Here is a 26,658-nt window from a genome sequence, read left to right on the forward strand (position 1 = left end):
TACCAGCTCTGGTGACATTTCTTCAATTTTTGTAATTAAATCAGTAAAGAATTCAGTCATATCCTTCTGCTCTCCGGTATTAAGTGGTTGCTTATCCATGGTGTAAGTTTTACAGAAAGGCCTTGGATTATAAGCTTTGCACTCGCTTTCCTAAAAATAAAAAAAAGGCAAGAATGTGTTTAACTAGATCAATAACCATACATGTATTTACAAAAACAAACATTTTATGATTGCTGTTGCATCTCTCACTAGGTAAGAGAAAACAAATAAGTAACTAGGAACACTTTAATAATGGATGCTGCATCTTTGAAAGATTACTTCAATAATATCTCAATCATACAGGTAAATCATATGGAACCAGTGATTTACTTGAACCGACATTTTCACTACACCCTATTTTTGTAACGCTTTATCTAGCAGAGACTATCTAGCCGCAGAGGCCTTAACTTAGAATACTCTCCAGGCGTCAGACTGATTTAGACACTTTTGATGAGCAGTACATCTGGACGACAGTTTGCAGCGTAATTCAGCTCCGCAAGGTGTCATCTGCAACGGAAATGATGCAGGTGGTGCCTATAAAGGCGCCACCCAAGTGTGCAAACATCGGTTTCATTTTGTGACTTTGTACGCCAGAAGCACATAACCGTGAGAAACACTGACCACTGGTGTGTAAAGCTAGTACCCTTAGAAGTGGGGATCCCTTTTCATTACAATCTGTTCACAGAGCGGTGAGGATGGGAGGCATGGTAAGGAACCTGCATCAAGACAAGAGTCTCTAACAGACTAGGCATAACCGAAGGTGAGTGCATCTGATAGAGACTTCTAGCCACAGATTAATTACCTTAGTACAGATACACAAGCAATACCTCCCTGGAGGTGGGGCTGCGATATGGATTAGACTAAAACATCCTGTAGGACCAAACGGGCAAAGTGAATATCACACCAGACCTGACTGCCCATGCATCAAAAAGCTCCAGTTGCTGCCTGACAGATAACTGGGACAGGGACTTCGGGAGCTAGCCCCGCATTCTTGTCTCTGGTAGAAAGAGCATCTAAGGCCTCAAGGGATTGCTTTTTGGCCAATGGTGCAGTTTTTGATGAAGGGCACCATCCATCACGAGATGGTCGGTTCTGTACCCCCTTTCCTTTCTGGTCTCCAACATACCCCACTTAGAGTTGATCATTTACTCAGAACTCTTTGGAGAAGGCAAGGTAAAACGGCAATGCTGCTTTTGGGTCCAGCCGATTGAGTCTCTCCTCTTCGTAAGAGGGATGAGGTGGAGCATGCAAGGTAGACGTTGGTGATTGACGTGGTAAAAAGAATGCCCGAGTCCGAAGGACCAGCTTGACTGTATAGATAGTAAGGTATGGAGGATTTGCAGACAGAGCCCGTACCTCACTGATCCTCTGGGCAGATGTTATTGCCACTAGAAAGGTTGTTTTAATGGTTAGGATTCTGACAGAGCAATTGCGAACCCACTAAAAGAGAGAGCGCATCAGACAAGTAAGAACCGAATTCAGGTCCAACTGGGGCATAATAATAGGAGTGCTAGTAGGAACATATGTTAGAGACCTTTCAAAAACCTATGTACAATGGGGGATTTAAAGAGAGACGGCTGCTCTGCCAACTGTAAAAATGCTGTGATGGCAAAAAGATAGCCTTTCAACATTGTCAAAGCAGAGCACTGTTAGGTCCAGGAAAGAATAAACAGGAGAACTGCCCTGGCCCACAGAATGCTGTGCTTTGATTGAGGATTGTCCCAGTGGATTTTGTACTGCACTCAACATATGCTGGCGCGCGACCTGATGGCGTGAGCGAGCGTCCCCGGCGGCCCTGAGCTGCTGCGCACATCGAGAGACGGCTGCGGGGAGAGAGGGGCCCAACTTGAGAGCCGCCCACCCAGAGACCATCGAGCGATGAGGAATGCAGCGGGGGTGCGAACTGAGAGCCTGTGCACACGAGGTGGGTGCTCAGCTCCATCTGCCTGAATGAAGTAGGCTGGCTGGCCGCCAGCGGCTCTACACGAGTTTGGAGGCGAGGGAGGCACTAACGCCGCATTGTACACATTGACGGCCCGCCCTGGTGCAACGCTCACCGGGAAACAGTTATCCTGCCCACCGGGATCTCCCTGTAGTAGTTTCCCATCAGTGCCTGGGTGTCCTCTACTTGCTGCTGCTTCGGTGTGGTTCCATCAAATCGGCCTGCTCTACCCTACCTGTTCAACGCGGCTAACCCTCCTGCTCAGCGGCAGAGGTTTGGGAAGCCAGCCACGACGGGCGCTGTGGGTGGCTGTTGGAGCTGTAGCTCTGCTGGCGACTTCGTCGCTCCTTCACTGGGAGAGCCCTTACCCAGCCTAGGGTCGGCCAAGACGACGTGCCTGAGTGCTGGGGCAGGAGGACACGCTGATTGCTTTCTGCACAGGCTTGACCAGCAGCCAAGGGGCGGTGAGCGCTGAAATGGGCAAACAAGACAATTCGCAGCCCAAGATAAACTTTGAACAGCGGAAATCTAGGTGTTGTGAGGACGCAGCAGAGTCTCTGATGTCAGAGCCTGACAACACTGTGGAAAATCATATTTGCGATATTAAGCGGATAATAGTGTCTATGCAACAGGGTCTGAAGGCGATCAACGCAAAATTGATACGCTGGTCTACCGAATGGACAGGATGTCTGAGCGAGTAGACAAACACTCGGAGCGCTTGGATACGGCAGAGCGGCGCATCATGGAAACTGAGGAGGCCCATACTGACTCCCACAGCACCCAGAAGATTGTGGAGAAGGCCTTGGCGGCCTTGCAAGACAAAGTTGAAGACTTGGAAGCCAGGTCTTAGCGAAGCAATCTGCGCATCACAGGCCTGGCAGAATCCACAGTGACAGGCAACATGGAGACCTTTGTCGAAAAACTGCTTACAACTTTGATGGGAAACATTTCTCCCCTATGTTTGTCGTGGAGAGAGCACACCACTCGCTGGGTCCTAGGCCTCAGCCTGGTGCTCCCCTCTGCCCATTATTGCAAAACTATTGAGATGCAAAAGGCTAGAGAGCTGGAAAACTTGCAGTATGAGGGCTCCTCGATTTCTTTGTTCCCAGACTTCACTTTAAAGGTCCAGGAGGCGAGACAGCAGTTTGCTTACCTGAAACGTAAACTTTGCGATCAGAGCTTTGAATATGCTATGCTTTATCCGGCACAGCTCCGGGTACAGCTTGATGGGAAGGCCAAGATATTTTCGGACCCACAATCGCTCCAGACTGCTCTCAAACACTGGAACAAGGTTGGCGGGGTGGGAAGGGTCAGAAGGACGGCACTAGTGCGGATGGTGCTACTGGCAGTCTTGATGACAATGATTGATGTGGTACGAAAGGGGTTGGTGATGGACAGAGCATCTGAATCAATCAAACACTCACACCCAGTCAAAATATCTCGGTTTAATCCATCACCGTTCTTTAGCCCACTCTGCCACCCCAGTTCAGACATGGCTATATGCAAATCAGTCTGACCCTGTGCCTCATGGGAACAGTCCAGCCCGAACTGCCAAGCCATGCCTTCCCTGGACCGGAAACAAGCTTCCGAGGACCAGTTTCTGGCATTCCAGCCGTCTTCAGCCTGGCTTGCTTGAATCCAGTGGCGAAGTGAGCAAGGGACTCATGTCTGAGCATACTCTGCCACAGGCAAAACACACCACCCCCTTTTGTACCGACAATGATTGATGAGCAGGGGGCGATGTTGATCCTAGCTTGGCTTCTCCTGACTTATTTGTCCCATTTGCGCTAGTGTTATATTTACAGGAGTTTTAATATCTTTGGTTGGGGGGGGGGGGGAGGGGGGGGGGTGCTTGATTGTGAGAAAGTGCCATCTTTCTTGCATGGCATGCCCCTACTTTTTGTTGAATTGCTGATGTACTTTGACTGAGTGTGCCCTGGGTTCCTGCCAATCAGGTACCCAGGACCTGTGTTCCTTCCCTAAAAACTGCATTGAAACCAAAACCCAATTGGCATCTCGGGCCACTGGTCAGCCCCTGGTAAATGGTACCCTAGGTAGCCAGGGCACTGTGACCAGAAAAAGCCCCTAAGTGCTGCAGCACTTATTGTGCCACCCTTAGAGGCCCTGTACCCTGACACACATGTGGTGCAGAATTAAACAAAGAGTCAACATGGCACACATCCCTGTCGATATATGGCTATGTCTGAACTGGGGTTGTGGAGTGAGCTAAAGAATGATGATGGATTAAACCCAGATCAGTTGAGTGGAGGTGAGTGCTTGCAATGTTCAACACTCCTTCCATCATCCCCTTTTGATTTGCTTGGTTCGCCCTAAGTTATCAGGGTATGCCCAGACGTGGGTCCCTTGCTCACTTTGCCACTGGACTCAAGTTAGCCTGGATGATGATGGCTGATTAGCCAGAAACCGGTCCCTGGATGCTTGTTTCTGGTCCAGGGAAGACATGACTAGGCAGTTCGGGCTGGACTGTTCCCATGAGGCACAGGGTCAGACTGATTTGCATATGGCCTCTGGCTGTCTGGACCAGACATAGTAGAGGCATCACCACCTGGATTCCTATGTCACACTGTGAATAGGCAGGGCAAGAAAGGAGGGGGGTTGGCAGTGATCTACCATGACTCCATTAAAGCTATATTTAAAACAATTACTAACGGGGGATGTGAAGCCTTGAGCTTCTCCCTCTTCCTTCCACATAAGGAAAATTTTAGAGGAATACTGTTATATAGGCTCCCAGGGCTGAGGAAGTCGTTCAATGTTTTAGTGGGTAGTCTGATGGAGGAAGGTATAAGTGATAGATCTTTTTCCATAATGGGTGATTTTAACTTCCATCTGGAAGACACTCTAGACATAGACACACAGGAATTATTTGACTTCATGAATGGACTAGATTTTTCACAAATAGTTAAAGGGGCCACCCACACGGCAGGACATACGCTGGATGGGATCTTTTCAAATTACCCACAGCTATCTGTCCTCGAGGTGTGTCCAGTAGTATGGTCGGACCATGCTGCCATTCTAATTGAGATAGCCTGTTTAAAAAACAGAATCATGCGAAAGCTAGAACAAAGCCCAGCTATACACGAGCCTGGAATAAGATTGAAGCCAAAGATTTGTCAAGCCTCCTGGAATCCACTTTGCCCTCTTTAGTTGGTGAGGTTGACACGGCCACTACCAGATTTAATGATTGGGTTAATGAAGCATGTGATAGGCTCGCCCCAAAAAAACGCTTGTACCCTAAAAGGATCCATCCCTCTGCCCCCTGGTATACCCTCAATCTAAAAGCTCAGAATTGTATTTGTATGCACTCAAACAGGAATGGAAGAAGGGTTTCAAAGTTTTATTAGTTTAGCAGAGTTACTTAAAACCATTGCTGTACAGAATCTACTTTAGCACAGTTATAAATTGTGGCTTTTAACACATTTATCTTATAAAAACAGGGCTAAAAAACAATTTTCCAGGCTTAGAGACCGGTATGTTTGTTGAGAGAACAGCATTATAGTTGCCTATGTGAACGTTTTGCTGTGCTTGGCCTGATAAAAATAATTAAGACAAAGGGTACTGGGCCAAAGGACGGAAAAAGTCTGTAATGAGTCTTTGAGGGGGAGGGGGAGGAGAGAAGGCGGCCAAGGGAGGTATTAGAAGATTGTCCAAAAGTCTCACAAATTTCCCAAACCTTGCGAGCACTTGGATGTCAGTAGATGTAAAGCACAAGGCCGAGGCCTCCCAGCACGACCTGGCACCCCATTTTAAAAACAAGGGTTTCAAGAGGGACCTTCTGGGGGTTGCTAGTGCCGGGCAGCAGCACAGGAGAAGCATCCATGATTCAGAGTGGTATTTGCACAGCCTACAGGCCCTCCCCTCGCTTGTTGGAGCCCATTTGTTGAAGGCCGTCGAGCGCAGGCCTAGAAGTCGCATAAACATTATATTCTTCCTAGCCACTGCGCTTAAATTTTCCTGGAAATATGCTTGTGGGATCCCAGGAAGATACGAAGAGTTCAAGGGGAGCAGAATGGTTGATGACTTTACAGCCTGCAGATCCATAGACTGAGAGATAACTTTGACTTGCTTGTTAATGGCGCTTTTCCAGGCCGACTATGGAATAGTGACTGAGAGGAGAGATGACTTTTCAATCTCTAACACTCTTATGGCCTTTTCGATCTGGGTATTCCAGGGATTGCCAGGACTAGACAGGATTCCTTTTAGCTGCGATTTAAGAGTGTTGTCACCTGCTTTTAGGGTCCTTATGAAATACTTCAAGGTGTCGGCTTCGCAGTAAAGAGATTGTCTTTGTAGACCCAGCTCCAGTCGTAGTCTTGCCCGGAATGAAACTTGGCAGATGGAAAACATTTTTATAGGTGGAGATTTGGGCGAGCTCAAGACTGGGGGAGAATGCGCCAGGAAAGGCCTGGTGTCCATAGGTTAATGCAGGAAGTAGAATAGCTTTAGTCACCTTCAGGATGGCTTCTGCAGAAGGGCTGCTCAGGGTTTGGTTCAACCGAGTCAGGGAGTATGTAATTGCGCCTGCTCTCTTTTGCAAGGCAGCTAGGTGAGCTGTAGGCCTGGATGTCTCATTGAACCAGACTCCCAAGTAATTATATTTTGCTACTGTGTTAATCCTGGCGGGCCCGATGTTCCATACCAGCCTTTTCTTATTCTTGCATTTGCCGAATACCAGTACCTTCGTCTTTGCCTGGTTGATTTTCAAAGCATTGGCGGTGTTATATATATGGAGCATGCTTAGTGCCCGTTTGAGACCCGATTTTGCTTGGTCCATTATTACAATGTCGTCTGCGTATTGTAATATGTGAAGAGGCTTTTTGGCGGGACCTAGTTTTGGCGGGAAAAGATTACTATTCTCCAGGAATGTATCGAGATCAGCTGTATAGAGATTGAACAACAGCGGGGCAAGAACACAACCTTGCTTTAGCCCATCTTCGACGGCAATTCTTGAAGAAAGTGTCTTTGGGCCGGTTTTAATTCGCACCCATGTGTTCTTATGCAGGGAAATTAGTGCTCCTAGTAGGTCGTGCGGAATCCCCCATTTGTTCAGCTTCCTCCACAAGATGTTCCGAGGCACTTTGTCGATAGCCGCGCTGTAGTCTGTGAAGCAGCAATAGAGTGGAAGATGTTTTTTTTGTACTGCTTTTTGACTCAATATGGCTAGAGTAGTAATGTTGTCTATTGTGGAGGCCGATGCCCGGAACCCAGTTTGGTAGTATGGAATTATGTTGTTTTCTACGACCCATTTTTCAATCAACTGAAGAAGACATCGGGCATATGCCTTTGCCTCCAGATCTAATAGGGCAATGAGGCGGTAGTTAGCCGGTGACGCAGGGTCCCCTTTCCTGAATATGGGGCATAGAGTCAAACCTAACCAAGAGTCTGGTAGCTGGCCTGTCGCGAACAAGTTGTTAAATAGGGGAGTCAAAAGGTCCGCCCACTCTTCCGGGGCACTTTTGAATATCCCGGCAGGGAGTCCGTTGGGCCCTGGAGCTCCGTCTTTTTTCATGGTTCGCAGATGCTTGGCGACCTCGACTGCAGTGGTCCGTTCGAGAGTTTCTATTTGAATGGAACAGCGCGATCTCTTAATTCAATCACTGCGGGGTCCCCAGAGTCACTGCGATAAAGATCGGACACGTGCGAGGCCCAAGCTTCTTCACAGACTGCGTTTCCTCTCTTCTTGTTGGTGTAGCGGAGTTTATTCATATAATTCCAAAACTGGGACTGGGTTTGCCCTTGAGTAGGGCAAAAAATTTTACCCACTCGGACTGTTCTTTGAGTCTCTTGGTCTCCCATAAGGATTTCTTGTAGGTCCGCAGCGATGCCACCTTGTTGGCAGTGTGTACGGTTCCAGTCAGTTTGTGCTGGCGGACGGCCTTCCTGAGGATCTTTCGTAGGGAGGCTAGCAATAGGTCATGGGTTGGCTTCGGATGTGGCTCGAGTGTTCTGTGATGAACCGCGGGCCCTGCCAGGAGATCCTGTAGCTTGCCAATTGCCTTATCCCACCGATAGTGTGATTCTGTCGAGCGCTATGTCTGAAGTTGAGTGTTTCGCCCTTGAGCCAGGTTCCCACCTTGGCAGATCCCCGTGAATCCCATTTGATTCTTCTGACCATGGTGTGCAGTTCAGCCCGCGTTGAGTGCCCCACTTCTGTCGTTTCGAGGGCGACTTGCACTTGCAAGTGCAGTGTAGCCATTATGGGGTTGTGGTCGCTCTCCAAACGATAGGGAATTTCCATCTTGGCCAGATGATTGCCCAGGAGCGGTGAGAGAAAAATATAATCGATGGTTGAGATTCTCCTGAATGTTGGCAAGAAATGAACGTCCGGATGCTGTTCCAGCGAAATTTGCTGAGCCGAGCGGAAGTTATGAGTTGTTAAAAAAGTGATAATCGCTTCTTGCTGTTTGTTTTTCCTTGCTAAAAGGCCGTTGGTTGCGAGGTCTTTGATGTTAAAGTCTCCTAGTAGCAGTACCTCCGTGGATGCAAATTCCACTAAAAGATCTTCCAGTTGTTTTATCATTTGATCAGTTACAGTTGATTTTGCAGTTTGTGCTGTATTGTGGTAAATGTTAATTAGGAGGATGGAGCGTGCCCTGCCTGAAAGTGACAGACCGGTGATCAGGACCGTCTGCCCTGCCGTCAGGTTCCAAGGGATAGGTGTGGCCGTTATCTTGCACCTGTGACATGAAAATAGAAAGGCCCCCTGAGGGTCATCCATGAGAATTGACCTGGACGGCCGGTTGAAAGAGTTCATAATACCCAAGCAGAGGCGATGGAGATAGAGACCAGGTTTCCTGAAAACAAATGATGTCGCTTTTGTTCAGGAGTTCCACGGCTGATTTTGAAGCAAGGGTTGACTTTAGCCCGCATGTGTTCCAATATGATAGTTAGTTTGGAATCGGGCCAGTTAGTGTTCTTGTTAGGAAGATCGCTGTTGCTGGACGAAGTTGATTGACGACTCTGGGACGGAGTCTCCGTGGCGCATGTCGTTGGCATGGGGGACAGGGCAATTAAGTTTGCAGCTTATCATACGTTGATTGTTATAGCATGCAATGTTTAAAAGATTGTCAGCTTTCAACGCATCTGGGAGCCAAGCATGGTTGCGCTCCGGGACCCCTTCAGAACACTGGTGAGCTGTTTCGCAGGGGCCTGTGGGAGAAGAACGTGCGGGTATTTTTGTTGAGTAGGAACCCACATTTCAATGCCCCAGTTTTCAAATCGATTGGCTTCCTTGAAAATTGTATTCCTGATGGATTCCTGGGACCACATATTAGTGGTGGCCTCTGAGCCCCCTTTCCCTGGTATAGTGGAGAACTTGACTGATATAAGGTCTGAGGAGGCGACCCTGGCCAGCGCTAGAATGCAGTTGAAAAGGCGGAGGAGGTTGCATCTGTTAAGAGTGTTGTGTGGGCCCTTGTGCTCATAGTGTGGATAAAAGACTAGTTCTGCTCCCTTTTCCGGGATCTGATGATCCTGACTCCTAGCTGTTCCAGGTAAAGGGGCTGTAGAAGTCAAGAGTTGGAAGCGTGCTTCAGGTGGGTAAATAGTCCCCCCCAGGTGATTTGTCATTCCCGAGACTTAAAAAAATGCCTCTGTGGGTGCATATGGAAGTTGCAACAGGCTTTAGTTGGGTCTTCTAATGGATGGGGCGCACGTCGGTCTGTTGCATTGCCCGCTGTTGAGCTATGAAGATCCGTGATTGTGGTTTCTGCCTTTGCCTGGGGTTTAGATGGACTTTTCCGGGCTTCTATTATTGCTTCAGTGGTCTGTACAGGGTTATTCTGGTTCCCAACGCTGTAATCTTGGGTACTTGTTCCTGTAGATATGTTTGGCGGTGATACGTTTACTGTGGTTGTGGTGTGCGTTTCAGTAGCTCTTGTGATCCTGGGAATGCCCAGGGTTGATGGCCCGGGCTGTTTGCTGGTGTCCTTTGGGCCCACAGGGGTCGTACTTGTCTCGATATTTTTTGTTTCGGATTTTAGAGGTGGGTTGAAAATGGGGAAATAGGGGAGACCCCTTGATTTATTAACTGGTAGACTGGGTGCCGCTAACCCTTCAAGCCCCACTCTTCTTTTCTCTAAACGTTGTTTTTTAGATTGTTTTTTAAGTTTTTTTCTCTCCCTCCTTGACAAAGAAGTTTTCATTGGAGGCTTGGAAACACTGTGAGTCGGGCCCGTGTAAGTAGTGTTGGAGCGATCGGGTCGCGTGGTTGATACTTGTGTTGATGTGGATTCAGTGAGTTCCAAGCCCGCTGTAAGCGAGCCAGGGCTGGTCCCCGAGGAAAGACTGGCCGAACTTTTGGTAGTTTGGTCGGCGCGAGGGGGAGTGTTTTTTCTCTCAGTGCATGGGCCGGCTGGTGTGGTGGAGCATAGAGGCTCTTCAAGGATGGGTGGAGTTTGAGACTATTGCATGGGCGAGGGCGGAGATGTACCATGTCTGAGGCTGTGGCATTCTACGGTGTTCAAGATTGCACCCAGGATTTCGGGGAGGGACGAGAGTTTGTTGATTATTGGGCTGCAGGGACAGGAATTCCGATTGCCCATTGTCCCCGCCAAGCCTTCGAGGGTGCTTATCCTGGAGCCCAAATCCGACAGTGCTGAGGCCATAGTTTGCATTAGATCGATCTGCAGCTCCATTTTCTGCGACTGCCATAGCGTGGCCTTGGCAATCGAGTCTTGTTTGGCATGGAGGGATGTCAGTGAGACCGAGATAGAGTTTGTGGGGTCTGACAAAATAAACACGAATGATTCCTGGTCCTCTGGAGGGATTCTGAAGGAGTTTGAGGAAGGGCTGAAGCCCGGTGAGTGGGCGAGTGATTCTTCAATTCGGCTTTCTAAAGAGGCCAGGAATCGGTTAGATAGTTTGTGAGATGTTGAGAAGCCATCATTTTTGGGGCTTTTGTTTGAAGGTAGGGGGTCGTTCCGACTAATTGAGGGTGCCCCTGAGCATGAGCTTGGGCTGAGTTGTAATAGAGCCTTCAATGTTAAGTCTGCAATATAGCAGTTGTCAGTATGTTCAGACGTTGTAAACGGGACGCTGTCATGGACTTGGGCTTGGACTTCTAGCTTGGACTTCTAGCTTAGTCGCGGTGTTTAAAATGGTGATGTTTGTAGAGTCTGAGCTGAAAACTGGTGAGGATGGATTTCCTGGAGCTACAGAGAAGGCACTCAATGATACAAAAGAACTATCATGAGTCGTGACGGCGACCTCCTGGGAGAGGATGAGCAACTGATGTGTCTCATGGAGTGACTCATGGAGTGTCTCGTGAGTGATGGAAGATTTGGGTGAGGGTAGAGAGGATTTCTCCGAAGTTGAGTTTTTAACATAGACAGGTCCGGGGGAGCAGTGGTTATCAGTCTGGACATCTGCTTTTAAGTCTGAATCCTGCTGAGATATTTGGGATGGGGAAGAACCCTTTTGGACAGGGGTTTTAACAAAGAAATCACTAATCCGAGGATGCGATTGCGATGGTGGGCCGCCTGTGTATGACGCTTTGTCTTGGGGTGGTGGCGACTCCTGTTGAGCCCCACCGGGGGAGGCGGAGCGGAGGGTAGTGCCTTTCCTCCATGGGAGTTTTCTAAGTTGCTTGGGGTTTTCCATCGCGAGGCCGCAAGAGATTAATCGCCGGTTTAACAGGGGGGGGGGGACTACACTCTTCCTGTCCTGGCAAGAGTGGTGAGTGCCCAGAGGTGGAGGAAGAGAGCCAGACAACAAAACTAGGGCAAAAGCTTCTCACCCGTTGACTGGTGGCCCCCCCTCGGCCCCCCTCTGGCTTGGCGGCGGCTTGGTGGCGGTGAGGCGTCTCCCCTTGACACCGGGTCTTGCCCTTCCGGTTCGTCCTCCGCACGGGTAACACTTTGAACCACTTAAACCCCCGTGGTTGTCGGCTACTTCCCACAGCACCGCAGCACACCCGGACTCTCCTTTTCCGCCTACCAAGTATTAGGCACCACTATCCACGGCTCTGAGGAGAGGCGGGACAGGTCCGGGACAGGTCAGCAGAGCTCTGCTGAGGTTAGCAGTGAATGATAGAGCTGAAGCTGAGTGAGGCTGCTGTCGAGGCCCCCGCTGATACCGCCGATGCCACTCACTGCACCCCAGTCACCTTGTCCTTCCTAGTCGCCTAGCTCGGCGTGGGGCTCAGTAGTGCTCTGTGAGCGGTGCTGCAGGGAGATAGATGCTGCAGCTTGCAGCTCTGGCTTACGGGAATGGCAGTCGGCCAGCGTCTCTGGTGTTTCTGGCTCTGCAAATCAGCAGTTATCTGATGAGGCTGCGCGCAGGTGAGGCAGGTGAGGCTCACTCCAGCGAGGGGAAGGCAGGGGGGTGCTTTCTACGGCGGGAGAACAAGGAGCCGGCCGCACCTGGAGGCTCCCCTGCGGCTCCAGCCGGTGCAGGCTTCCTCGTCCGGCCGGGCAGAAAGATGGGAGCTGCTCCGGCAAAAAGGTAGAGGGAGGGTCCCGCCGCAGCGAAAGCTCCACGGCGATTCTAGCCGCGGGAGGCTGCTCCACGGGATCCGCCCCACCTGGGCGGGGAGCTAGAGGCGGCTCCGGCGGCCCCTGGAGGCTTCGGCTCCGGCCGCTGCAGGCTTCTTCACCCCCGCCGGGGGGAAAGAATGAAAATGGTCCGGCCGCCCTTAAGGCTCACGAAGGGTCCAGCCGCCACAGACTTCTCAGCAGCTCAGGCAGCTCCGGCTCAGGAAGGGTTATAAGACAGAGGATAAAATAAAACATAAAGAAAGTATACAGGCCAATAAGCTGCTGTTGCTTACGACTAAGCAAGAATACTTTGCTAATCAAATTGAACTACGGAAAACTCAGCAAAATAACTTTTTAAGATTGTCTGTAAATTAGTTAACCCACACACGTCACAAGTGGCAGAGAGCCAGGAACTCTGTGATAAAATCGCCAGCTACTTTTTAGATAAAGCTGAGGATATTTTCTCAACCTTCAACAATGCCAACAAAGGTCTTTCACATGAACCCGACATGGATAATAACATGGCCTTCCAAACGCATAACGCATTGACCGAATTCCCTCTGCTAGCTTACACTGATACTGCCACACTTTTGCAAAATTTGAAATCAGGCTCCCCTTATGACCTCTGTCCTAATAAAATAGCCAAATTGATCCCTCAAATCTTCACTACAGCTCTGACTCCCCTTTTTAATACGGGTTTGGAGGTGGGCAGTTTTCCGGCATATTGGAAGACGGCCTCTTTGATTCCTCTGCTAAAAAAAACTAATCTTGACTCAACAGATGATCGCAACTTCAGACCCATTTCTCGTCTACCTTTCCCAGCCAAAATGTTGGAAAAATTGATTAATAGACACTTGAGCAAATATCTTCACGACGCTGAGGTGCTTGACTGTACTCAATATGGCTTCCGGAAGGGCCACAGTACAGAAACCGATTAGGAAAACTCTGCATCAGGGTGGTAAAGCAGCAATGATTATGCTGGATCTCTCCGCAGAGTTTGACACAGTCCATCATGATCTTCTGATGGACCGTTTGTCAGCCGGCGGAGTACAGAACTCCGCCTGGAAGGTTTTAAAGTCTTTCCTCTCTGATCGTTGGCAGATAGTGGCCCTTGGAGAGTTTTGCTCAGCCCCTTTCCAACTTCCCTGTGGGGTCCCACAGGGATCATCACTAAGTCCAACTTTATTTAACGCGTACGTATTGTCTCTGAGTCCATTGATAAGATCTTTTGGTTTCCATCTCACCTCCTATGCGGACGATGCGCAGATAGTGGTATCTCTCCTTCCAGGATCAGAAGGGGCGGTTAGCCACAAGCTACACGATTGTATGGAAGCAGTCGGATCATGGATGGCCAGTAATTGTCTTAAATTAAACTCAGACAAGACTGAGGTAATTCTATTTGGGAATGATATTAACCTCTGGATCCCCGAGTGCTGGCCAGACTCTTTGGGACCCCTGCCTTTACCCTCCACACATGTGAAAAACCTAGGAGTGTATTTGGATGACAGATTGGACATGAAAAAACAGGTCAATGCCATGGTGTCATCCACGATGTTCACCATTAGAACTACCAAGAAAATTCTCCCTTTCCTGCCTAAGGAGAGTCGACAAACGGTGGTTACGGCACTGATTATGTCAAGACTGGACTATTGCAACAGCCTCTATTTAAACATCCAAGAGAGGCTGTTGCATAGGCTACAGATGCTGAAGAACACAGCTGCTAGGCTGATTTCAGGCATACCAAAATTCTCCCCTATTTCTAGTGAAATCCGTAGACTTCACTGGTTGCCTGTGAGACAACGAGTACACTTTAAATCCATGTGCCTCGTTTTTAAGTCACTTCAGAACAAGGGACCACGCTATCTACAGGACCAACTTCAATGGTATTTACCAACTAGGCCTTTACACTCATCAGCTCAAAACTTGGTGAGAGTACCACCAGTGAAAAAAGCCCGCTGGGGCGGGAAATGCTTTGTGGTGGGCGCAGCAAAACTGTGGAACCAGCTTCCCTTTTATCTGAAGATCTGCACGGATTTGTTAACATTTAGAAAAATGCTTAAAACTTGGTTGTTCTAGAACCACCTCTTTTTCTCCCTCCTTCAGGATAGCAGATAGCGCCAGGACACCCCCGTGTAACAGACGCGCTCTACAAATTAATTAACATAACATAACAACATAACATGGCCATGTCTGGACTGGAGTGGCAGAGTGAGCTAAAGAATGATGAGGATAAAACCCAGATCAGTTAACTGGGGTGAGTGCTTGCAATGTTCAACACTCCATCATCATCCCCTTTGGTTTTACTTTGTTTGCTTTAAGTTGGCAGAGTTGGCAGGGTATGCCCAGACGCGGGTCTCTTGCTCACTTTGCCACTGGACTCAAGCTAGCCTGGCTGATGATGGCTGATTAGTCAGAAACCGGTCCCAGGATGCTTGTTCTCGGTCCAGGGAAGACATGGCTTGGCATTTCGGGCTTCACTGTTCCCATGAGGCACAGGGTCAGATTGATTTGCATATGGCCATGTCTGAACTGGTTTGGCGGAAGAATGATGATGGATTAAACCCAGATCAGTTGATTGGGGGTGAGTGCTTGCAATGTTCAACACTCCATCATAATCCCCTTTGGTTTTACACATCCCTGTGCGCCATGCCCACAAACACACAGCCCTGGCATACCTCAGTCACCCCTCTAGCTGGGTGCACTATGCCAGTGGGGTGGGCACAGGTGCATGAGCCCTGTGCCCCTACAGTACCCAGGGTCATTCCTGGGCCCTGTAAGTGCAGTGATGCCATTAAGAGTATATGGTGCTGGGAGGTTGTCAATACGAACTCCACAGCACCATAACGGCTACACTGAAAACTGAGAAGTTTGCTATCAAACTTCTCAGCACAGTAAACCCGCACTGATGCTATTGTGGAATTTAATGTCAAAAGCAGGACAGAGGGCATGTTAGAGATGCACCCAGAAACCTAACCAACTCCCAGTGTCCTGACTGAGTGGCTACCTGGCCTGCCACCACCAGACATGTTTCTGAACCCCTGGATCGAGAGCTTGCCACTCTCTGGGGCCTGAAATAATGCACATCCTGGGACGAGGTGCCAAGCCTCCTCCCCCAGGATGTGCAGGGGAAGCTTCAAAGGCATGCCACATTTGTGAGCTTCTCCAGGCCACTTGCTGTACTCAGCAACTGGCCCCCACCGGTTCCGACCCCCACTCTGGCGGGAAGCCCTAAGTGAGGAAAGGGGCTCTGCCAGCCTCTGCTAACCCCACCCCTCAGGTGGGAGAGGCAAGGTGAAACACAACTCCGGAATCCCGCCATCTTGAGGATGGGGAGCCCTTCCCACTCAGAGACAGGCTCCTGCCCCCTCCCACAGGAGAGGAGCAGGATAGGGGTGTACTCACCCCAGGACAGGAACCCATTGGCCCCTGCCCTTGTCCTACCTTTAACGCTCCTAAAGCACAAGTTACTTACCTTCTGTAACGATATAGCTGTAAGAAACATTAGTTAGTAAGATTCCTTACCTTAGAATAACGCCCAGGTGTCAGACTGGATCCGGAAAGTTTTCATCAGCAGTACCCCTGTGCATCAGTAGGCGTCATCTGCAGCTCCTCGTCCGGCGTCGGCGTGATCGCTGGGATGACGTCGCCGGAGTTCCTAAAAGCCACTCTCGCGCGCTGATGTCAGTTCAGTACATACTCTTCCTCGCCAGGAACGCAAAGCCATGCAGGAAACCGACACTGGTGCCATGAAACTAGGGCCCTGAAAGGGATGACCTTAACCCTAGATATCGGTACGCAGAACGGGGAGGGTGGGTGGGACGGTAAGAATCTAACTAATTAATGTTTCTTACAGATATATCGTTACCTAAGGTAAGTAACTTGTGCATCTGAAAGAAACACGTTAGATTCCCTACCTTAGAATAGATACCCCAGCAATACCAACCCCGGTGGGGCGGGCTGAGAACCAAGATCACACCAGGATGTCCTGGAGAACCGAACGGCCAAAGAAGCCATCCCTCCGGACTTGGCTGTCGAGGCAGTAGCGTTTGGACAATGTGTGCAACGAGGCCCACGTAGCTGCCTGACAAATGTCTTGCAAAGGGCCTCCCCGTCCCAGGGCAGTAGTAGCTGCCGTGGCCAGAGTGGAATGGGCGCGCAGCCCCTCAGGAGGATACTTTTTAGCCAAGGACTTACAGACCTTGATGCACTAAACGACCCAAAGAGAGATGGTCCTTTGTGCACCGCCCGTCCCTTCTTAGCGCCCACGTAGCCAACAAAACCCGGAACTGTTGTGTGCGGTTTAGGTAAAATGAAAGCGCACATTTTGGGTCCAGACGGTGGAGCCTCTCTTCCTCTTTCGAAGGATGCAGAGGCGTAAAGAAGGTGGTCAAGGTAATGGTCTGGCCGATGTGAAAGGCAGTAACCACCTTGGGTAGAAAAGAAGGACGAGTCCTCAGAACAACTTTGTCCGGATGGACAAAGAGGAAAAGAGGCTTAGAAGAAAGAGCCTGGAGCTCACTCACTCTTCTGGCAAAGGTGATGGCAACCAAGAAAGCAGTTTTGAGAGTCAGAAGGCGAAGAGGACAGTTATGGAGTGGTTCAAACGGAGCACACATCAGATAGGTTAAACACCGGATTCAAGTCCCACGGAGGCATTACAAAGGGAACAGGAGGAAACATGTGAGTAATGCCTTTCAAGAATCTATTTATAACAGGGGACTTCAAAAGAGAAGGCTGGTCAGGAAGCCTCAAGAAGGCTGAAAACAGCTGAAAGATATTCCTTGATGGTGCTCAGAGCAGAGCCCTGCTGGGCCAGGGAAAGAAGAAATAGGAGAACCTCAGAAAGAGGGGCGAAAAGGGGATTCATAACCTTTGCTGTGCACAATGCCACAAATTTGTTCCACCTGCAGGCATATACTGTTTTCGTGGAGGAGCGCCTGTCTGCCAGATTGACACCAAAGACTTCAGGAGGCAAGTCAAATGGCATCAACTGTCGCCGCCCAATCGCCACGCATGGAGGTGGAGGCTGGACAGGTTCGGGTGGAGGACCGTCCACTGATGCTGCGACAAAAGGTCCTCCTGAAGAGGCAGTCGAATCGGGGGATCGATTGACAGACTGAGTAGCACCGGTACCAGTATATTCGCGCCAAATCCAGAGCCACAAGTATGACTTGGGCCCGGTCACGCTTGATCTTCTTCAGCACTCTGGGCAGAAGTGGTATAGGCGGAAAGGCGTTTAACAGACCGCAAGTCCACTCGCGACAAAAAGTGTCTCCGAGCGAGTGCCGCCTTGGAAACTCCAACGCGCAAAACTGATGACATTGCGCGTTCTCTTCGGTGGCGAATAGATTTAACCAAGGTTCTCCCCACTGCTGAAAGAGACCTTGCGCCATGTCCGAGTTCAGACGCCACTCCTGATCCATCATGCACCGACGGCGGAGTTTGTCCGCCCTGGCGTTCAGAGAACCTGCTAGGTGTTGAATCACCAGGGACATGCCCTGATGTTCCAGCCATGTTCAGAGGCGCAGAGCCTCCTGACAAAGTGTCCACGACCCTACCCCGCCTTGTTTGTTGCAATACCACATGGCGGTGGTGTTGTCCGTGAACACCTGCACTACACTTCCCCAGACAGAGGGAAGTAATGCCTTCAGTGCAAGTTGAATCACCCGCATCTCCAGAAGGTTAATATGGAGCCGGGACTTAGCCGGAGACCAGAGGCCTCTGATCTCCGCCTTTCCCATGTGGCCCCCCCATCCCAGGAGGGACGCATCCTTCACCACTGTGTGCTCCGGTTGGGGAAGGGAGAGGGATCTGCCACAGACCCAATCGCGGTCCGTGAGCCACCACTGCAACGGTCTCGCAGTGCCGTCCGCGATCAGGACGTAGTCGGCCAGGTTGCCCTGATGTTGCGCCCACTGGAACTACAGGTCCCACAGCATCCGCCACCTGGCTTGATGTACCAGCAGGATGCAGGAGGCCATCAGAGCCAGCAGCCGTAGGACCATCCTGACCGAAACTCGGGATATTGTCTGAAGGATCGGAATCAGAGCCTGAATATCCGAAACCCGCTGCACGGGAGGATAAACCCGAAACTGTGCTGAGTCCAGAACCGTTCTGAAGAAGAGGAGCTTTTGGGAGGGACTCAGGTGTGACTTCGGCACGTTTATGGAGAACCCCAGCGAATGCAGGTCGGCTGTAGTCTGGAGGTGAGAGACGACTGTTTGGGGCGAGCCTTCCTTCAACAACCATTCATCGAGATAGGGGAAGACTGGAACCCCTGATCAGCGCTGATGAGCTGCGACCAACGCCACCACTTTCGTGAATACCCGAGGGGCACTGGTGAGGCCAAAGGGGAGCACGGTAAACTGAAAGTACTCATGGCCCACCGTGAATCGCAGGTAACGCCGGTGGGCCGGCAGGACGTGATTGTGGAAATAAGCGTCCTGCAAGTCCAACGCTATCATCCAGGTCTCCAGGGTCCAGGGCAGCCAAAACCGGAGCGAACATCAGCATCTTGAACTCCTTCCGGAGGAAGCCGTTGACGGTCCGGAGGTCCAAGATAGGGCGTAGGCCCCCTTTGCCCTTCTTGGGAAACAGAAAGTAGTGGGAGTAGCAACCCAGTCCTACTTCTGGGCCAGGAACGCGCTTGATGGCCCCCTTGGCCAAGAGGGCCGTAACTTCCTCTTATAGAAGTTTTAAGTGATCCCGACATGCGGTGGTGCTGCGGTGGCATGGCTGGAAGGGTCGCCTCGAAGGGGAGGGAGTAGCCCCTTTGGACGAATTGCAGCACCCACCTGTCCGAAGTGATGGTACGCCAGTGGAGCAGGTCTCGCAAACTCTGCCTCCCACTGGCGTGGAATGGGACTGAAAGCTCGGACTAGGAAGGGATTGAGACAGATGCAGCAAAAGCGGATGTGGACTGATCGACTCTGTCCCCCTGCTCCGTCACAGCAGAATGCACGTCCGTGGCCGCGTTGAGGTTGGTTCTGCAGCCTGTGGCTGGACGAACATGCAGGGGGCCCCTTCCTTGGCCACGAAAGGAGCAAAAAGCAGAAGTTTGCTTGCGCTGGGTCGACAGGCCCAAGGACTTGGCAGAAGCCCTGGAGTCCTTAAAGCGCTCCAGCGCACTATCTGCTTTGTCGCCAAAGAGGCGACAGCCATCAAAAGGCGTGTCCATGGGAGTGCTCTGAACATCCCCTGAAAAATTTGTGGACCTCAGCCAGGCATGACGACGTATCGCCACTGTCATTGCCATCGCTCTACCCAGGGAGTCTGTGGTGTCAAGTCCACATCGGATGGAGTACTGTGCTGCATCCCGCCCCTCAGCAAGAGCTTGGGCGAGCCGTGCCCTGGCCTCCTCCGGGCACTGGGGCAGCACGTCCGCCACCGTATCCCACAGAGAGTGGGTGTAACGGTCCAAAAGGCATGCAGTATTAATGCTTTGCAACCCTAGACTGAGGGAGGAAAACAGTTTCTTGTCAAACTGTTCCAGCCTTTTGGATTCCTGGTCCGGCGGTGCGGTCGGGAAGGCGGTTTGGGACATGGAGGACTGGATGACCAGACTCTCACGGGTGGGGTGGGAGGACATAAAGCAGGGGTAGCCCGGAGCTGGGCGGTGGCGCCGGGCCACGTTCCGATCCACAGGAGGGACTGTGGTGGGCTTGGACCAAGTGCCCATCATCACGTCAGTGAGGTCCTCATTAAACTGCAGCAGAGGCTCCGAAGAGCTTACTGGCGGTTGAAGCACATCGGTGAGGATGTTAGTCCTCACGGCCGCTGCAGGGAGCTCAAGGCCCAAGGCCTTGGCTGCCTTGCGCAGCACCACAGCATAAGTAGCTCCCTCCTCCGTAGCCACGGAAGGAGGAGAGAGAAAACCAGTGTCAGGCGAAGAGTCTAGACCACTAGCTCATCTGCCCAGCCCTGACATAACTGGCACTGCTGTGCTAGAGGGTCCTCAGACCCCTCCCAGTCCTCCCCTTCATCCGTGTCCTGATATACAGGCAGAAATGACGGAGCCGGGGCGTAGGTGAATAACTCACCAGTCGGCGCCAGAGACGGCGCTGATCAGTGCCGGTCTGAAGCCGGGCCCAGGCCGGGACAGAAACTGGGGCCGCCGTCGTCCGAGGACGGCGCAGAGGTGGCTCAGTGGGGGTCGTCGCTGGCAGAGGAGTTGTGAGGTAAACCGGCGTCGACCGGGATCCAGACAAGGATCCCACGGGGTACTGCAGCTCCGGGGTCGAAGTCGCCGGCAACACAGGGCTAGGAACCCCAGTCGGACCTGCGGGGCCCGAAGGGGCGCCGGCAGGGCCCGACGGCAGAAAGAGTCCTCATGGCCATGAGGAAGTTTCGAATCTGCTCCGGAGTCGCATTGAGCCCAGGGACCGGAGTGTGTGGGGCGGTATACGACTGTGCGGGCTCCGCCGAAGCTGCGCGGGAGGTGCCACCTGAACTCTCGGCCGAGTCGCGCGAACGGCGAGGGGAGTCACATGCCTCGACTTACCGGAGTGCAAGGACTTGGATCCTGAGGAGCGGTGATGACTCCGGCTCCGCGACCGGTCCCTCGAACTCCTCCTCGATGGGAACCGCGAGCGGTGCGTAGCCGCCTGCCGGATCTCGAGCAGCTTACGGGAACGCTCCCGCCTAGCCTTCAACGTCAAGGTCCGGCAGTCGGGGCACGACTTGTCATCGTGGTCAGCCCCTAAGCAGTAGAGACACCGGCGGTGTGGGTCGGCAACCGACATTAGTCGGTGACAGGCGTCACACGGCTTGAAACCAGGCATCCCTACCGGCACGACTCGAAAAAGATAGACAAAAAATGTCCAAAAGATAGTCAAAAAATGAATAAGGGTACGCTCTTCCCGGATCTGTGCTTGCTGGCGCGGAAAAAAGAACTGACATCAGCGCGAGGGCGGCTTCTAAGTACTCCAGCGACGTCATCCCGGCGATCACGACGCCGACGACAGACACGGAGCCGCACACGACGCCTACCGATGCCCAGGGGTACTGCTGACGAAAACTTTCCGGATCCAGCCTGATACCTGGGGGTTATTCTAAGGTAAGGAATCTAACTAAAGTGTTTCTTTCAGATATTAGTATTTAGGGGCACCCTGAACCTTCCTTCCTCAGATCCAGATTTGAAAACAAGAAAAAAGAACAAGAAGAAAGAAGACCCGCCGTTCCGCTGCTAACAAGAGGACTACACCAACTGACTTGGCCCCAGCCCTACCGGCCTGTTGATCCTTGAACCTGCTCTTGCTAAACCCCGGCGCCTCCTGTGGTCAGCAACCTCCAAAACACCGGAGGACTGGACTCCCATGCGAAGTGGTTCTGCTCAAACAGCAACAACCCCTGGTGCCAGCCAGGAACCGCGAATCCAGCACACTTTGCACCCACCGAGCTCGGCCCGTGCCTGAGTGGACAAAGACCACGAGGACGCCCCCCCCGGCGACTGTGACCAGAAATCCAGCACCCAAGGACTCTCCTCAACGATCCTGACAACGCCTGCAGCCTCACAAAGGACCCCTCAAACTGCGACCAGATGAGGGTAAGATTTCCCGACGTCAAAAGAAACCCCTGCATCCGGCGCCCCACGGCCCCCTGTGCCTAACTCCTTGGTGTCTACCTATATTCCAAGATCCCAACTTCCTCTCGAAGTAGCGGTCGCACCTGAGGAATCTCCGTCCCGAGCCTGAAGCCTTTTTTCAACTTCCAGCTTTCCCATTGAATAACATTGGGCGCTCGAAGGCCCAAAAGCACCCTGCATCCAGCCGCCCGAGTGCCACTGGGAGTGCAGCATCTATCCTACTCTACTTTCCCACTTTCCCTGTGTAAGTGACCAGGAGCTCAGCTCCCACAGCCCCGTGGTCTGCCTGCTAGCAGCCACTAACCAAAGGCCCCCTATCCTCCATAGGATAACATTGGGCCTACTCACTCTGCACCCGGCTGCCCCTGTGCCGCTGAGGGTGTAACAACTGTACTTACCTGACCATGGGAGACCCCGGAGTCTACCCCCAGAAACTTTACTCTGCCAGCCAAGTACTTACCCAAAGACCGTTAACTTGATTTTCTCCATAGGATAACGAGTTTTGCAACTTTAAAATATTCACTAAAAATCAGCCGATCAACGAAAACGAAATTACTCACCTGTTATAAGGAGAGATCCCAGGGCTATGTCTTTGAGCCCAGCACTGAACCTGAAAAGTAATTACAACTGTGATTTACTGTTAACTCAATTTTCCTCCACAGGAAAACATTGCCTGGTTTTTACCAGAAAATTTTCTAAGTGTCGATTGTCCAAAATTACAAATATTCCTTAAAAATTGCCTTTGTAACAAAAACGATTTCTTTCAACTGTTTACAGAAAATGCACCAGGGCTGAATCCAGGATCTAGCCCCGAGTAGGAAAAACATTTGTAAAGTGATTTTATTGCATTTACTTAAAACTTGTCATTGAGCTCAATGTTATTTTGTGTTTCAATTTGTGTTGCCTATTGCAACAACTGTAGCTATTGCATTTAAAAGTCTATTGCTATTTGAAAGTATTCAATTGCAACATCTCATTCTGAGAGAGTATTGCTACCTACTGTGGTTCTAAAAATAAACAACGATATATTTTTATAGTTCAGTTCAGTTCTTGAGTGTGTGAGATCGTTTGCTTACTGAGTGTGTACAACAAATGCTTTACACTGTCCTCTTATACTGCCTTACTCCTCGATCAAGCTACCACTTTAGAGACTAAGGTTATATCTAACTTTAGCCTCTGCCATACCTCTGGGGACTGTGGACTCTGTGCACACTGTACCTTTCTTTGGTCTAGTATATACAGATCCACTTTCTTATTGATGTTATACTGTGCTGTCTTATCAGCGAGTTATCCTTCTAATGTGCTTTTTGATGTTTGGTCTAGTATATACAGATCCACTTTCTTATTGATGTTATACTGTGCTGTCTTATCAGCGAGTTATCCTTCTAATGTGCTTTTTGATGGGAGTCCTCTTCATACTGGGCGGGGTGCGGGGCTGCCTGTTGGGTGCTCTGGTCTCGGATAGATATTTGACTCAGGAACTGTTTATGTTTTTGACTTGCTACTACACTTATGTCACTGTAATAGTACCACTGCTATGAGGTGGCTTGGGGGGGTGTTTGAACACTTTGGTGTTGCTGGGTCCCATCCGCCCTAATGCGTTACACGCTGCTTTTCCCTCCATTTGTGGGAGCTTTTGGTTGTATTTGTGTGTGTGTGTGGTGGGGTGGTGTGTGTGTGGGGGGGGGGGGGGTTGCCTCCTTTTTGTTTCTTTGATGAGAGGGGGGTTGATGTTCGCCTTAGCCGAGTTGGGGAGTGCGAGGCACGGGGAGGGATTGGTGGGGTTCTATTCTGTTCTCCTTTGTTGATCACATGCTTTATTGATTACATGATGCCGGGGGCTCCGCACACGATTTTGCAGGGTAGCAACCACAATGGCACGAATTCACTGGATGTCACAGTGCCGTTCGGGACTGGGGCATATTAAACAGTTGAGCCTCTTGACATGGAATGTCAGGTGCTTCAACGACCATAGTAAGGTGTGTAAGATTCTGGTGTATTTGAATCGGAAGAAGGTCGATGTGGCATTGCTCCAGGAGACTCATCTGCCCCCAGGTAGTGCGCTGCTTGCGGGTCATCGGTTAGCAGGTATTTTTCATGCTGTGGGATTTACCTCACACTCTAGTGGGGTGCTGACGTGGATCAATCCTAGATCGGGGCTTCAACTGGAACACTGTGAGATAGACCAGGCTGGCAGATAGGTTATATCCAGATGTTATGGCAAAGGGCAGAATTTTTTCATTGTTAACTCCTATGGCCCAAATTATGACGACCTACAGTTCTACATGTCCATATTCGCACTTCTCAAGGACCGAGACTCATTGCTGATGGTTTTGTGGGGGGGGGGGGGGGGGGGGGGGGGGGGGGGGGTTATAATTGTGGTTTGGATCCAGCACTTGATCGGTCAATGGGCCCTCCCCGGCCCCCGTCTGCTTCTGCTAAGGCCATTGCCGATATAGCCTTAAAATTGCACTTGGAGGATGCTTGGAGAGCTAGGTCCAATGTGAGGGGCGGGTTCACACATGACATACACACTCACATTGACTACTGGTTCATCTCCCAGACACTACTGACAAAAGTGCAGTACTGCATCCGTCCTAGCTCGGACTTTTTCAGACCACTCGCCCATCTTAATAGTGCTCACGATGCCCTTGCGGGGTCCTCCTCCTTTCTTGTGGCGCTTCCCACCATACTCCTTACTAGACGAGTTATTTAAATTCGAGCCTGCAGATGCTATTCCAGAATTTTTTACTCTCAACGTTGGCTCTGTGGATTCCTTTGCTAGGGTCTGGGAGACATTTAAGGTCTTCATACGTGGGATGGCTATCACTAAGCACGCCGGGGTATTACGTTCTATCCAGAACAGGCTTGCTCTATTAGAATCCAAATAGCCAAATTTGAGGCGGAATTGGCAGTTAATAACAACTGAGGTAATATAAATTTTATGGTCATGTTGTGTTCCCTAGCGAGTACCCCACCGACTCCATGTACGAGTTAAAAGTGCATGTAACTTCCCTCCTGTACCAGCTATGAAGACGCAAATACATTTGCGTCCAACGTTAACTTGTCCTCTTTCAGACCCACCATGAATGGGTTTGATGGTCCGTTCCTAAGTATGCTATGCCAACGTCTTTTTGAAGTGTACTCCTACGTTTTTCAGCCTGGCTGAAAGTAGGCCCTGAATCTCTGCCACCGAGCCTCTTTTCTGGCTTCTGACTGCGAGGGCCTCTGCCCAAGCAGCCCCCGTACCCGTGAACTCTGACTTACTTCTAGCGCGGCCCTCCGTGCTCAGCTCAGCCTGCTGCCTGCCAAGATTGACTATAATCTTCGAGTTATCTGTTTTCCTCCCCGAAGATACATTCCAGCCTGCTAGCTTCAGTAAACATCCTTCCTCAGCTACAGGGCTAAAGGGCCGACCTGTCTTTATGCAAGTAATTCATAGCCTCTGTTGCCATGCTTCCATGGAAGGCCCCATGCCCCCACGCTTCTCATACAGACACTCAGGCGCTTATACACGCACTCACAGCAAGTATAGAATAGCTTCTGCTCTAGAGACCTTTCTGCCCAGATAGCTTAGTTCCTAAACATCAGATATCAGATATGATAGAAGCACAAGTTGATCTGACATGCCAGACTTCTGTCTCTTTCCGCCAGTGTAAATGTCAAGTCCCCTGCACCCCGTCTATCACACGTCATGCAGCTGCGCGCGCACCCAAGCTTCCGATTTCTGCTGACATTGCAACATTCTGTTAGCACCACCCCTTGGTGCCACCCACTTGCGTCACCTATCAGTGACGTTTCTAGCACACACCCTAGTTCACGCCTAGTTTACGCCTCTTGATGATGTACTAGCACCACGTGTATACTGTTATCTTGTCTTCTCTCAGCTGTTACGCCTCTTACATTGAACATTATGATGTAAATCAAGTATATAAGCTATGTATTGTCAATAAACGACGGCGCGCTCATCTATCCCTTCTGACATCCTGTGTGGTGGTCAGAACATGATATCCTGATTCCTTTATGAGGAATAAAACCCTTAGAAACTCTTACACCACGGACTCTGTTTTCCTTCATTTCGATTGAGTTATTATTATTTAAGTACTTATCTGCATAGAAATTAAGAGAGTAAATTAATTATTTACATCATTTTGGCGCCCGAATAGGGACCCCTCCCCCACCTCACGCGCCGGAAGGTGCGTTGCAATCCGTGTCCCCTGCCATCAGTTAGACGGACCACACGTGTACTGGCAGGATTTCCTGCATCCCCCTCTGACACACGGAGGTGACGAAGACTGCGATCAGTGCCCAGACGAGGCGGTGAGGAGTGCGGAGGATCCCGACCAGAGCCCAGCCGAAGGAAGCAAGGTCCGAGGTGTGAAGAGGCCCACCAGTTTTCCGAAGTTTTCCGAAGTTTTCCGAAGTTTTCCGAAGTTTTCCGAAGTTTTCCGAAGTTTTCCGAAGTTTTCCGAAGTTCCGAGTCGAGTCCAGTCGAGTTTTCCGAGGCCTTCTGTTTTCCGTGCTTCCCGGTGAGTACCATTGCTGGGTCGTATCTAGACGGGTTTGGGTACGCAAGTCCGGTCTGCACTGTTTTTAGGCAG

At 50.7% G+C, this 26,658-nt stretch overlaps 1 protein-coding gene across 2 annotated transcripts in view; it reads right to left on the reverse strand.

Annotated features, from left to right (window-relative positions):
* The window catches only part of USP34 (ubiquitin specific peptidase 34), a 2,709,276-nt gene that overhangs the window by 1,280,576 nt on the left and 1,402,042 nt on the right, over window positions 1–26,658 (reverse strand). For both annotated transcript variants that reach the window (XM_086927486.1, XM_086927485.1), the window contains exon 44: window positions 4–150. In XM_086927486.1, the coding sequence (XP_086783612.1) occupies window positions 4–150 (147 nt within the window). The remainder of the gene's footprint in view (window positions 1–3; window positions 151–26,658) is intronic.

Source organism: Lissotriton vulgaris, chromosome 6, assembly GCF_964263255.1.
Source record: "Lissotriton vulgaris chromosome 6, aLisVul1.2, whole genome shotgun sequence".
Taxonomy (NCBI): domain Eukaryota; kingdom Metazoa; phylum Chordata; class Amphibia; order Caudata; family Salamandridae; genus Lissotriton; species Lissotriton vulgaris.